The sequence below is a fragment of the Cyrtonyx montezumae genome, unplaced genomic scaffold (assembly GCF_038088225.1).
Source record: "Cyrtonyx montezumae isolate F1298 unplaced genomic scaffold, pur_monq_1.0 scaffold_13, whole genome shotgun sequence".
Lineage (NCBI taxonomy): Eukaryota > Metazoa > Chordata > Aves > Galliformes > Odontophoridae > Cyrtonyx > Cyrtonyx montezumae.
In genome coordinates, this window is record NW_027071859.1 from 23,304,614 (window position 1) to 23,318,741 (window position 14,128).

Genomic DNA, 14,128 nt, shown 5'->3' on the forward strand with positions numbered 1-14,128 from the left:
GAAAACTAAACTGAAAAGGAGACATTTCAGCAACTCACGTGCTTAGCCTGATTGTCAGTAGTTTTCACATTCATATAATTGGGCAGTGTTTTACCACTATCACCACCTGCGTGTTAATGTAGGTGCTCAACAGCAGTCTCTTTTTTCCCCCTTTCCCTTGTGGTAAGGAAGGTTATCTATCTGGCTGGAGTAATAATTGCAGCAATACCTGCAGTTGCATTACTCTGATTATACTGGAAAAAGTGTCTGTGCTCAGCTGAACAGACAAGGTCTCATACTATTCCACTCAGTAATGTCGTTTTGTTCAAATCAAAGAACATCTCTAAGCTGTTCCTGAATTCCAGTTAAGATTAAAGGGGCAAAGATCTCCACGTGTGTTAGGAGGCTATTTGTACAACCATGTACTCTGTATTGTAATTGGGTGCATTATCTGTACTTAAAATCTAAGCTTAGAGAAAGTATAATGTGTATCATGTTTCAAAAATAAATAAACAATACAGCTGTAGTTAGTTTACTGCTGGAAAGAGTACCTTTGTCATATGCCTGTTCTCTCTGAACACTCAAAGCTCAGATATCCCTGTACAGCAAGGGGAATTAGTTTTGGTCCAGATCCTTCTACTGGCATTCAACCCACACTGACAGATTTCAGTTATACTAAAGTTGAGTGGGCTGGGATTAGTAATATGGATTGAACTGGTAAGCCTGAATACTAACAACAAAAATCTGTCTTCCTTCAGACACTCCGCAACTAAGTTTGCACCTTGGTTTTACTGTAAAGCAAAAATAATCCTATTCTCAGAGGAAGATGGATTTTAAGTAATTAATATTAACAGAGCACATAGCTTTGGAAGAAAGATCTTTTAAAAGGGCAGAGCATTATTAACATGATTTATGTCCACATTTTTAGTTTCAAGCTCCTTATTTATTTCTATCATTTCTCAGTTGCTATTGGCCATTACTGAAAAGAACTAGAAATATTCCCTTCTATCCAGTACAAGACTGAAAAGGAATTACAAGATGATAGATAAGGAATGTGAAGAAAAACAACTTTTAGAAATTCATTCTAATTCCTAAATTTTTAACATCAGAATATTTTTACAAAATTAGGAGAGAAATCAAACTACAGACAGAAAAGCAGCATACAGATAGATCAATATTCCCAAAGTACAAAGGTATGTTTAACTTACGAGAAAGGTCAAGTAATATATCTTGTCCTATGACTACTGAGGCATCACAGCATGTGTTAACCATTTGCATACAGCATAGTGAAGGCATTTTAGTAACACAGCAAAAATAGTGTTCCAATATTTATTTCAAGACGACTTGCAAACTAACTGTGCCAAAATACTTACCTTGCTCCTGTTTGGTGGAACGCTATAGACTGCTTTTTCTTTTGGCAATTGGGAACGAACATCATCAGAAGAATAAAATCTCTTTTGTTCAAGCAGTGGATAACTTTTTCTCTTAGAAAGAATGCGATGCAACTTTTCAGATTGATTGCTTTCTAGAACATCTTCACCAGCTCTGCTATAAGTTTTGCTTAACCCAGTTTCTTTGTGCTGTTTGCCTAAAAGATGGATAGCAGAATCCAAGCTAGCAGCTTTTTCATAACAAAGAGCACTTGCTCCCCTCTGAAATGTTAATTCTCTTGTTGTGTTGTATTCATCTGAATCTTTCCTCTTCAGTTTCCCTGAACTCCTCTTGTCTTGTTCATTTAACCATGCCTCTGTTTCAGCAGACTCGGTGAGCCCTTGCTTATCACCAGGAAAACTGTCCTGACAGCGAGAATTACTGTTGGTTTCACTCAGTAAAACTTCTGCTTGAACAAGATCAGCCGTAAGGTCTGTACTCGTGGGCAGAATATTACCATCCACTGTTATGCTCTGTGGGAAGGAACAAGCCAATTCCATACCCTTTGGGAGCACCTCGATGTTTTCTGAAATTCCCACTTCATATTGGCTTTTTTCTTCATTTTCTTTAGCTGGTAAGGAATCTGGTCTCTCGTCAGCTGATTTCTTTCTTGATTTTCTTCTGAAATATTTTCTTCCAGGGGAATGTTTAGCTGGACTTAAGGGAGCTTTGGCAGGATCTAAACACTGTTCTTCCTTTTCAGCCCTTACACATCCACAGACATTCCCCATTTGGCTTTCAGGAACTCAGTCACACAGCCTCATTCATTCCGGAATATTTACATACACTTAAATCCTCCTCAGAAAGTTAAGAACTGCAGTTTGCACCGTAATTTCTTCCAGACTTCCCTTCCATCCTCCTCAGTACGTAGCCATTTTGCTTATGAGAAACGCACACGCAATAAATGTTGTGGCAGGGTGCCCAGGCAGGGCCTGTGTCTGATTAGACACTGTGGCTTATTTCTGGCCACCAATCCTCTTAAATAAACATCACCGCAGCAGCATTAGGCTGGAAAGCTGATGGCCTTTCACTGAGATGACATAGCACTTATGAGCAATAGAACTATCTTGCATACATTTTAACTTCCTGTTTCCTTCGGTAACTCAAGCAAGATAAAGTAGAAAAATATGCAGTAACCTTTGAAACTATTAGCTCAACACCAAATCTGAAAGCAAGCACTACAGCAAATAGCTAGAGTGATTTAGTTAGCAAATTACTTTTTCACTGCCTATGCTTTTAGCATGTATCCAATGATCCACGGAAAGGAAGATTAAAATGAATGATTAGAGATTGCTTTGGCAGCGTGTTGGGGGTAAAACTCTTGTTTGTATGCAGAATTTTCATAGCAGCTTATGTGATTTTTACTGATTTGCCAGCTATAAATAACCTGCTGCTTCACGACTATCACACAAGTTCAGAACAGTGATGCTGTGTACTCCGGGCTGGAACAGAGCAGCAGATTTAAAACTTCTGGCAGAGAAAGGTGAAGCTAAAAGAGACAGTCTGTCTAGAAAACTGTCTACAGAGTTACTACAAAAAAAAAAAAAAGATTTCTATGCCATAATACGTTCAAATGAAACTCTTCTCTCGCTTTTTAAAAAAAGCTTTTTCCTTCTCCCACACTCCTTTCCTGAAAATAATAGCTAAGAAACATGAAGCACACATATGAATGCCAGATAGAAACATAAACTATTTAAATGAAAGCACATCTAACCATCAACACAGTTTGGTAAAATAGCTTCTGCTTCATTTCTTTGGTTACCTATAATGCAACATCTACTAACAGCAACAGCAGGGTTAGATGTGTATGGTTTCACATAAAGAGCTGCCAAGTAATTTGCCATCATCAGCCATTGTTACTGTATTTTCCTAGTTTATTTTAAAAGGAACTGCAGTAAGAAACCCAGGGACTTTATATCTCAGGGACCAGTTTTACCAAAGCGTTCTACAACATCTTCACTGATGGGATCCAGAACGAATGCTTAAAAAGCACTGTCAGCATGCAAAGAATTCCCAAGAAGAGAGATGTTCATTTCTGACTATTGTAAAAGCACCGGGGTAAAATCTACTCTGAAAAACTTATACTGTGATACCAATGGACAAGAAAACTGTTACAGAATAATGCTTACAGTATAATCTGCTGAAGTGGAAGCTACGTATTGACAAAGTAGGTGTTATGACTGCATTCTCTTTCATGGCCTCGATTTGTATTTGCATTTGTGATTTACCTAACATAAAGGTGTGGCTGTGACATTTGTTCCCTTTATTCACAGTAAAAGCTGTAATCTGGCCAGCTTGGAAAACTGCCTTTCTGCCACGGCCCAGATTTCAAACAGATTTCAGACCCCATGAGACTGAGTTTAGTCCTGACTTGGTCCTCCTCTTAATTAACAGAAAAGTACATCAGAAAAATAAAAATATAATTCTTGTAAAGGGAGTCATTGTGTTTGTGCAAACAAATGTCTTTTATGCTTGAAAAGATACATCCTTTTCCCCTCTGTCCCTCTGTCATCAGAAGATTGAAGACTTTGCTCTGCAAAAGGCCAACACTGACTTCATTTCACACAGATAAAGATTCAGGTATAATAACAATAACAATGTGTTGTAAAAATGTAACAGAAAATCAGGTGTCTCTGAAGTGCAACTAAAAACGGTGACAGCAGAAACACAAAAATCAGTTTGGAAACACTGGTTAAAGGCTTACTGTTTCTAGCAATCTTAGATTAGGTTAGCTAATAGCTGCTGCATATTCCAGGTCATTTTAGATGAAAGCAGCTGGTATACCTGCAGTAGAATTAGCTAGGAATAAATGCATTCCATTCCAAATCTACCTGTTCAGATTGTAATTCTACTTGCACATTTCTCTGCCCCAAGAAAAGACAAGAAACGTATTTTTTTATACAATTTGACAACACTTAACAGCTGCTCCTGAGTGAGAAGGCTATCACCTCTCTTAACAATTCTATTACTCCTTGCATCTTATGAACTAAAAGGAAACTTTATGATCCCTCATTTACATCCTTGAACCAAAGAAAAGATCAAGTACAAAAAGAACTGAGAAACTGCATTTATGTCAAGCTTCATTTTTTAATTACTATTTTTTTAATTTATGAAAAATCTTATTCAGTGTTCAGAGAATATAACAAGCAGAAGTGCAAATAACTAAAGAAAAAATGACTACTTGTAGTTACAGACTTTCTGTGAAGTCATAAGTTTGGTCTCAGCAATAAAAAGAGAAAACAGGGTCGTTAAACTGAAGACGTGGAAAGAGAAACTGAAATTTCTTCTTAAACCTGTCTGCTACAGCAAAGAAACATAACACCCCAGTGTATTGGGATGCTGACTGCACCAGGGGCTTTGTCCCAGAGATCTGACTAGAAACAAATGGATGTTTAGCCTTGGCTAAAGTCAAAGATTCAGATGATCAAAGGTGTTAAAAATACCATCACGGTTTGCTGTGGTACTGTTTTGGTTTGTTTGTTGGTTTGATTGTCTTGCTTTCATTAAAGAAACACACAAAGATCTCCACATATACTCACCAATGCCAAAAGTCTTAAAGGGAGATTACTAAGACTTTTTTTCTGGCACACAGATGCTTAAGAAGTATAACATGAATAATGGATTAGACCAACACTTGTCTGCAATTTGATCTGTCTTAGGGGCTGCTTAATCACAAACAAGAGGCAAACATTAAGACATGGCAAACAAAAGATTAACATCAAGACATGAAATAACTCATGAAGATTTATACATTTTGCTTGCATCTAAACCACAGATTTCTGTAACTAATCAAATGTGGGACTGTGAAATGTTCTCAACATTGAACAAATGTATCATATTAAGGTGGCAAAGCTGTTGAAAATTTGCACTTCTTAGTTTGCAAAAAGCTGAGGCCATCCATCCTTGGTACACTGTTACTTTACACTCCACCATTCATTTAATATAGCTAGCAAATGTTGTACAGAAATGTTTATTGTACTTTGCCAGTCAAACAGAGCCTTGTGTCTTTCATCCTGGAGTAACATAATGAAAAGTCTATTAGGAATGCACTTCTGCCAGTTTCAGACCTAAGCTCCCTCTCCATTTATTTTTTTTTTCCTAAATACAACACAGTGAAAGCAATGAAGCATTTAACATAAGTAGTGCATGTCAAAACAGCATACCAGATAACCAGAAAGCATTGCACTGCACAGCCTGAAGGTCACATGTAGAGTGACAGAAAGGCAAACAGAAAACAAAAAGACAATGAAAATTTAAACAGCAAAAGATAGCGAACAAACCTAGAAGTAAAGGCTTTCCAGTACAAGCGAAAGGTTATGTTCAGATCTGTTTGAGCTGTACAACCTAACACTGCTAAAAATGTGACAGAGCTGTTCAGCTTCCAGGTACCATCTACAAGACCAAAAGTCATACCCTGAATCTGTCAGGAGAGAGGTTTTGTATCCAGGGAGATGACTCTTAGCAAAGAGTGGAGAGAGGAATTTGTTCCTTGGTGGTGGTTTTATGGGATTAAATAGAACTGACTGGATGAGCTGACTCTTGTCCTGCTACAGATAGTCTGCTATGCTTAGGCATGAAATCTAAACATGATTCTGCAGTGAGATTTAATGCCTCTCATCTTTGTTGATTCAGATGAATCCCAGAAATTCGAGAACTATATGCTCATTTTCTTAGCTGAGATTTATTAATTTTCCTAAAATGTTGAAGAGGTATGGAAGAAAAAACTGGGAGATCAGCTCACCAATAAAACATAGGAAAAATGTATTACACCAAATATTGAATGATAGGTCTGCCACTGGGAATCACAAGTCCTGAGTAGAATCCAGTTTATCCTCTGACTACTGACAGTCAGAGATTAGACAGTTGGCTACATGGCTCCATCTTTAAACCTTTGAGAAGATCAGACTTGAAATTGGTCTGGCTACTTTACAGCGCAGGCAGATTAAACTTCAATCCTTGGGATCCAAGATTCACATATAGGACAAGGTCCAGAGGTCAGCTCCAGATGAAGATAAGAAATAGGTGGCAAAAGAACAGCAAGGAAGGCCAGACCCAGATCTCAGTTTCTGTTCCTGTGATGGCAATGTGAAAAATAGGCAGTATCTCTTACAAGGTCACTGTTACCATAGTGTTGACACCAGAGTAACTGAAACGGACAAAGATGCAGAAATCATAGGATACCCCATCATTCTTCTGATCTAAAAGTCTTTTTCTGGAATGGGCTACAACTTCTCACCTGTCTCCTTCTCTGGCCACTTTTCAGACCTCACCTGAATGCCTTCACAATCAATGCAAGAGTGCTTTGAAATACCATTAAATGTACTGCAGCCTCTGAACACCAAAGTGTGGTAAGGGAATCAGGAAACTTTAGGAAAGCCTGAATAACTGTCACCTATCTCAGCCAAGTTACCTACAAATAAATCCAGCCGTTGTGCTTTTTTCCCTCAGCATATTTAAATATTTAACTGCTGATCTGCTAGCTCAAACAAACAGTCAGAGGTCCGCCTTGTGGCAGACTGATAAAGAACGAATTTTGCTTCAAGGGTCACAGGGAACCAAGAGTGAAATAAATATCTGCTGGATGACATGAGAAATGTTAAGAGGTAACACGTGCCCTAGAAAGGCCTTAGAGAAAGAGCACAACTCCTCTAAGTGGGGGCTGGATGGCATGATAATGTCTGAACAAAACCCACTACAGACTGGAACCTTAAAAGTAGCCTTCTGGCCTCATAGCAGAGAGCTGGGAAGAGTGGAAAAATAAGCATTCCACAGGAGTTACTGAACTGCAAAATGATGATGAAACAGTAATAAAAAAATAAATTTACTGAGTCGTAATTGGTAAATTACAGAATTTTGTAAAGGTCTTGAATTTTGGAAATCTAAAGTTAAGGTTTCGGTATTTTCTTAGTTTTGTTTTTAAACAGTGACAAGTTACTCTAAATGAATTGTGAAAATAAAGATGTTCTCAGTGGCTTGAAAAGAAATGATGGCTGATTTTCACAGAAATTACCCTACTAAAAACACTGTGACATTCTGAGGCACAAAATCTGGACCTTTATGTATAGCTGCTTATCTCCAATGTTGCCAATGAAAAGGCATTGGATGCTGAAAAAGAAATCAACTCAAATATTGATTTGAATATGTATACACACAGGATATAATTACAAACAATACTTTAATCATAGAATTGTAGAATGGTTTGGGTTGTAAGACACTTTTAACACCATCTAGTTCCAAACCCCCTGCTGTAGTCAGGGACACCTCCCTCTAGACCAGGCTGCCCAAACCCTCATCCAGCCTGGCCTTGATTGCTTCCAGGGAGAGGAGCATTCACAACATCCATCTGTTGTTCCAGATCCCCACCTGCTCCAGCGTCTCACCACCCTCACAGTAAAGAATTTCTTCCTAATATCTAGTCCAAATCTACCCTCTTCCAGTTTAAAGCCATTTCCCCTTGTCCTGTCACAACATGCCCTTAGAAAAAAGTCCCTCCACAGCCTCCCTGTAGGACCCGCTCCAGGCACTGGAAGGCTGCTATAAGGTTCCCCTGGAGCCCTCTCTCTTTCAGGCTTAACAACTCCAACTCTCTCAGCCTGTTCTTGTGGGACAGGTATTCCAACCCTTGGATCACAATTCTGTGAATGTGTGAATCCTTTTTGTGGCCCTCCCCTGGGTGTGCTCCAAAAGATCCATGTCTCTCATGTACTGAGGACACATCTGGACACAGTTCTCCAGGTAAGGTCTCACCAACACAGGAGTAGAAGGACAGGGTCACCTCCCTTGACCTGCTGACCATGCTTCTTTTGATACAGCCCACCATACAGTTGGCTTTCTGGGCTGCAAGGGGAGCCCAGACGATAGATCCTGTCCAGTCTCAGTCTAGTCCCAAATGACAGTGTTTGCTTTTTTTATTTTAAAAAACCTATGTCATGTTTTTAATACTTTTGTGAGCGCCTCATAAATCTAGAACATGAACAGATGTTTATGTTTAGTCAGATGGAGTGAGCCTTTAGAAGCTGGTTAGTTGAATTACTCTGGACTACATCAGTTCTACAGACTAAACCAGATTATCAGATTATTGCAAGAATTTAGACACAATTCATACAGACACGCACCTGGATTTAGGTGTCTTAACTTCAAATTGAATCTCACCACAACTTTCCCAACTTATATATAGGATTACTCCATACATAAGCACTTACTGTTATCACACTTCATCTCTAATAGCCTTTTCAAGTCAGAATTTTTCCTCATTCAAAGCGTAAGTGAAGACTAGAAAACATGAGGTCTAACTAAACACATTGCTAGGAATTTCCTTATGTATTCTGAACCTGCATCTATCGTATGCAGGCATTGATGACACCAAAGTACTAGATACTTCAAAAGTTGTGCAGGTAAAGGCCAAGGTTGTACAGGTTAGCATGGAGCATTCATAATGGTATGAATCCCTTCTGCATTCAGTGTGGATACTGTATCCATTAACACTGAAAAGATAGAAACCAATTCACAAAAAAAAAATCCTTCTATTCACTTACTTATACGTATTAGAGTGGTTTAATATTCAGTCTGAGTACGTCCATTCATTCTTAAAAATGTTTTAACAGATTTTTTTAACACATGAAAGCTGACAGATTTACAAGATCTGAATTACACTGGTAGAGATTTACATGGCAGTTAGTGGGGTTCAGGATGAAGTGAAGTAAGTGTTTCAGCTACAATTTAAATGCTCCTATGTATTTCATTCACATGGAGCTGGCTACCTTACAGCGGAAAATTTTTCTAACACCAGCTCACCTAAATTAATCATTTTATGTTTTTCTTTCTCTACTTTTTTTTTTTTTTTTTAACAGGTAGAAATAGTAATGTTAGCTTTCATCACATTTTATAGCTACTCAAAATTGTACCAGATGTCCTGTGCTATGGACTGGAGGAAAAAATTTAAAAATTACTTTGTGGAAGTCTATTCATGAGATTCAGAAAGATAAAATGTATATTAATTACAAGTTTCATTACCACTATCTGCTTCTAACAAAGTAACAATCTTTATTTCTTAAAACACATTAATATTCATTGCCTATTCTGTGGGTCATGCTCAAATACACTTAAACCCAGACTTCTTTCTCCATATAACCATGTGGAAGCAAACAGTTTGGATGACTGGGAGGGAGGCTGAGGGAGCTTCAGGGTCTCATCATTGCAAAGCAGTTTGTGGGTTCTCCTTTACCAGGAGCACTGGCCAAGGCAAGGTTGCTCACTTTATTAGAGTGGGCTCTATTTGGGTCTTTTGTTCCTCCTTATGATTCACAAAAAGGCAAACAATGCCGTCGGAGCTTTTGTAAAAAATGAAAAAGTTGGTATTTTTTTCCAATCAGAAATTCATTGCAGGATATTCTTAAGTGAACTGTGCTTTTCTGTACCATCCTGTCATTTTCCAGTCATTTAAAATGCCTGCACAACATCGACTCTACGGCCAACAATGCTGCAGTCAGTAAATGGGAATTATCTGTCATCTGAGTTACATCATTTGCAGGCACAATCATTGTGAAGGCCTCATTTTGAGGAGCAATTTAACACTACACACTGTGAGGCTGCTTTATACTGCACACAATCAGTGTACAGTGCACAACAATCAGAGTGCCACCTAGTGTGACCCCACATTACCATCACGTTTACTGGACTAAAAACAAATGTTGAAGTGTTACCAACTGCTCAAGTCTGTTTAAAGTTGTGCTTGCTACCATACTGTTATCAGCAGAGAGATTTAGGTTTAGAATGAAGCAAGATTTAACTTTTAAAAATTTCTTTTAATATTCAACAAAAGAAGTCTTCAGAATAAATCAAGGCTATTTATCCAAGTGCTAAAGGAACACAGCAACCACTGTCTTTAATAATGTTCAAAAACCAAGCAATTTCCTAGCACTTTTCAGACAAGAAATCAGACAGCAAACCACACCTTCAGATTTAGTTTGCATAATCAGAAAAGAGTCACTGAAACCTCCAAGTACACTTGAGAGACATAATGCAGACTTTTGCACAGGATGTCTTGAGATCCAAAGTTGACCCATGTATTACAAATGATATGTAGGAATCTGAATGGAAACAAATTGACACATAAATCCAGGCTTACCTGAAAGTGCAAAATTATGGTCCATATCAACCCCAAAGTCAACTTGGGATTCCCATCTGTTATGTCGTCATTCCTAATGTTAACCAGTTTCACCTGCCATGTGTGAAGAAAACACACATTGAATTTTAATAAACATGCCAAAAAAATACATAATACACTACAGAGGAGTGACTATAAATGAAACATTACTCACTTCCTGATCTTAATATATTATTTTGTCAAAAGCTGACAGGAATTAAATTCTCTGCTAAATCTAGAGGAATTGCCCTCTCCCACCCACACTGACTTGAGGAGATTCCTCAGCAGACAGAGCATCAGGAGAATTGGTCTGTTAAAACGCAACAACACGGCTTGATAAGACCAACAATTTGCTATCAAATTCAAACAAGGGACAAAATGATGACAAAGATATCACTTCTGTTCTTCCACTCATTCAGAATGCTGTGAACATGAAAAAGTTAATAGGGTTAAAACAAAGTCTGCTATTTTTTCCTCTCTGATAAATTCACATTTAGAGTGCATATAGTAATTATACTTTCTTTGCTATCATTTATGCTTCCATTCTTTTTTTTTGGTCTTATATGTTCAATTTGCCTAGCAATTAATAAGTATTCAGATAAAACATATTTTATGCTTATGCTAGCGAAGTTACATGCATATTCTATTTTACATATATCAACATGAAATAAGCATGGACATTCTCTTCTTGCTCTGCAGACATCTTAACTACTAGAAAAACATTAAAAAAAACAACACAGAAAACTCCACTACTCTCTCTGGAAGGAAAAAAAATGTATTCCTCTGTTCAAAAACGAAATGGGAGGAGAGCACTTGGTTGTCTTCCAATGCATTATGAAAGCTATTTGTGTCTGGCAAAGCTCAACATGATAGTCAAATATGCTTTCTTTTTATTTTTTCCTTTGTTTTTATATTCACCCAGGTCAGGCTCCTGTTGTATATAGGATCTCTCTACCTTAACTAACAGTAAAGTATGGTGTCTGAAAGCTATACAGCCATCTTGAGCAAGTTACCTACTAAATAGAAAGAAACAACAAGAGTACCATGCCTCCTTAAGTCTACCTTTCATTCCTGAGTTGAACCCCAGTCTCTGGAAAAGTCCCTTAGCTCTCAAAACCTTTTGTAATCCCCACTCCTGGCTAAGGTTCACTACAAGAGCTGGGGGAGGGCTGCAACTTCTATAAAAGAACACCATCACCACACAAATATTTTATAAGGTAGTGTATGACCACATTCATGAAGAGATGAAGAAAGTACAGAAATTCTCAGATTGCAATTGACACCTGCATGATGGAGACCTGCTGCTCCCAGGGACATCTGCACATTTGTAAACACGAAGATGATCTGATTTTACATACCCTGTGACTGGTAAGTAAGGTCTTCCAGAAACAAGGCACAGTACAGTACAAACACAGAGGCCTTACTGCTTGAAAATGCCAGTGTAATCATCAGATCACAGAACTGTAGGGGTTGGAAGGGACCCCTAGAGATCATGTAGTCCAATCCCCTGCCAAAGCAGCTCCCTAGCCCAGGTTGCACAGGTAGGCGTCCAGGCGGGTCTGGAACGTCTCCAGAGAAGGAGACTCCACCACCTCTCTGTGCAGCTGTGCCACTGCTCCGTCACTGCGCTGTGAAGGAGTTCCCACACACATTTCTGGAACTTCTTATGCTTCAGTTTGTGGCCATTTCCCCTCATGCTATCACCACACTAGATGATCTTGTAGGTCCTTTCCAACCTTATGAACCTATGAACCACACATTGATGAGAAGAATTCAGCCTTGTCCCTTTGCCTCCCACTCCTTAGATATTTATAGATGTGGATCAGATCCCTCTGAGTCTTCTTTTCTCAAGGCTGAACAGACCCAGGTCTCTCAGCCTTTCTCACAGGGGAGATGCTCCAGGACCTTTATCATCCTTGTAGCCCTCTGCTGGACTCTTTCTAGGATATCCCTGTCTTTTTTTGTACTGGGGAGCCCAGAACTGGACACAATACTTCAGGTGAGGCCTCACCAGGGCAGAGTAGAGGGGAAGAATCACCTCTCTTGACCTGCTGGCCACACTCTTTTTTTAATGCACCCCAGGATATCACATAGCCATTCATTTCTACTTCATAGCAAGAACTCTATATTTCTAGAATAAAGTTAAAAGCAGAAATAAACTCATTCCACAACAGTGGAAAACCATCCAGAAGTGTAGTTTTCAAGAGTTTCCTTTAAATGTGATATTAAACCAGAAACTTCCACAGCACAGATAATTGCTGGCATTCTAGGGCATGGGTTTGGGTTTTGCCAGGAGCAAGGCTTGAGAAGATTTTCCTAAAACAAACATAATCAGAACAAGTAATTCCTGTGCAAGGTTATAATTTCATCGAATCTCTATTTTTCACTAAAAATAATGCTGTGAAAAAAAAAAGACAGCGTTAACAGCTGGTGTTTGGACAGCTTGGGAGATTTTAAAATCTGTTATAAACAGTTTCTGAGGACCTTCCACAAAATTTTCTCCCCTTTAACATCTTACATCGAATGAATCGTGCTGTTGTTATTGCTCAGAAAAGGTTGGTGTAGCATTGCGTGTGTGGAATCCCCCATCACCACGACAGGCACAAGCTGAAGCCGTACACCAGCAGATGTTATACAACATGCACAAAAGACCAAGCAGGATTTTTTTTTAATTATTTACTAGCTCCTGGTTATGCAATTTTTGTTAATATTTTTTATTAAAAATTTCACCTTACCTGGCGTTTTTTCAAATAGTCAAGTGCAATTTGGACATTCTGGAGTCTGTGAAAACGCATCCGACCTTTTTCTCGGGGCTAAAATTGGAAAACAATAATTGTGAGACTTCCCTGTCAGATAAAAGAACAGTCTGATTTGAAAAACACCACGTAAAATATTCTAAACTCCATGGTTTTAACAAAGCCAATAATGTCTTTGGTGGAAAAGTGTGCTTTAACAATTATTCATTTATTTTTAACTGTAACTAATTTTTTTAGTGCAATGGATGGAAATAGAAATCAGTGTCCCAAACTGCAACTTTGATCCACGCTGGCAGATGGCTGCTTCACTGCAAAGTAATACTTAGGCCAAGAGGGCTAAAAAAGGCCCTGTATGGTCCTAGCTACAGAAACCAAACCATAGTATATTACTGCAAACTATTTACAGTCTATTAAGCAAAGAAAAATGTCATGGGCCTTTATGTTGCTCTGGTAAACTCTGTGATGGAAAGCTTACCTCTGCACACAATGTTATGACTTTAATGTTGTTTAGTTACAATCTGACTGCATAATCACTATAACAGCAATACTTACTGATTTTAAAACATCAAATAATGATAATAGCTTCCTCCAAAAAGACATACAAAACAGATACAGCCCCAGAGTGCAAATTTAACTCTCGACTTGAGATAAACATCATAAAGCATGGGGAAGAAAAAGCTAGTAACTTTTCTCAATTCAAAATCACCCAAGCAAGAATCTGTGAAATGAGCAATGTGTTAATGGAAGCATGGCAGAACTGCATGCAGTTAGTGTAAAATCACCAAGAAGAAGAATCACACAGAAGAACACTTTACTT

At 38.4% G+C, this 14,128-nt stretch overlaps 1 protein-coding gene across 9 annotated transcripts in view; it reads right to left on the reverse strand.

Annotated features, from left to right (window-relative positions):
• Positions 1-14,128, reverse strand: part of DST (dystonin) — a 295,256-nt gene that overhangs the window by 168,717 nt on the left and 112,411 nt on the right. For 8 of the 9 annotated variants that reach the window (XM_065730839.1, XM_065730844.1, XM_065730843.1 and 5 more), the window contains 2 exons: positions 13,291-13,368; positions 10,538-10,630 (listed from right to left, as the gene is read on the reverse strand). In XM_065730839.1, coding sequence (XP_065586911.1) covers positions 10,538-10,630; positions 13,291-13,368 — 171 coding nt within the window. Of the gene's footprint in view, positions 1-1,352; positions 2,372-10,537; positions 10,631-13,290; positions 13,369-14,128 lie in introns of those variants that run through there. The other variant, XM_065730840.1, reaches the window with a different exon arrangement.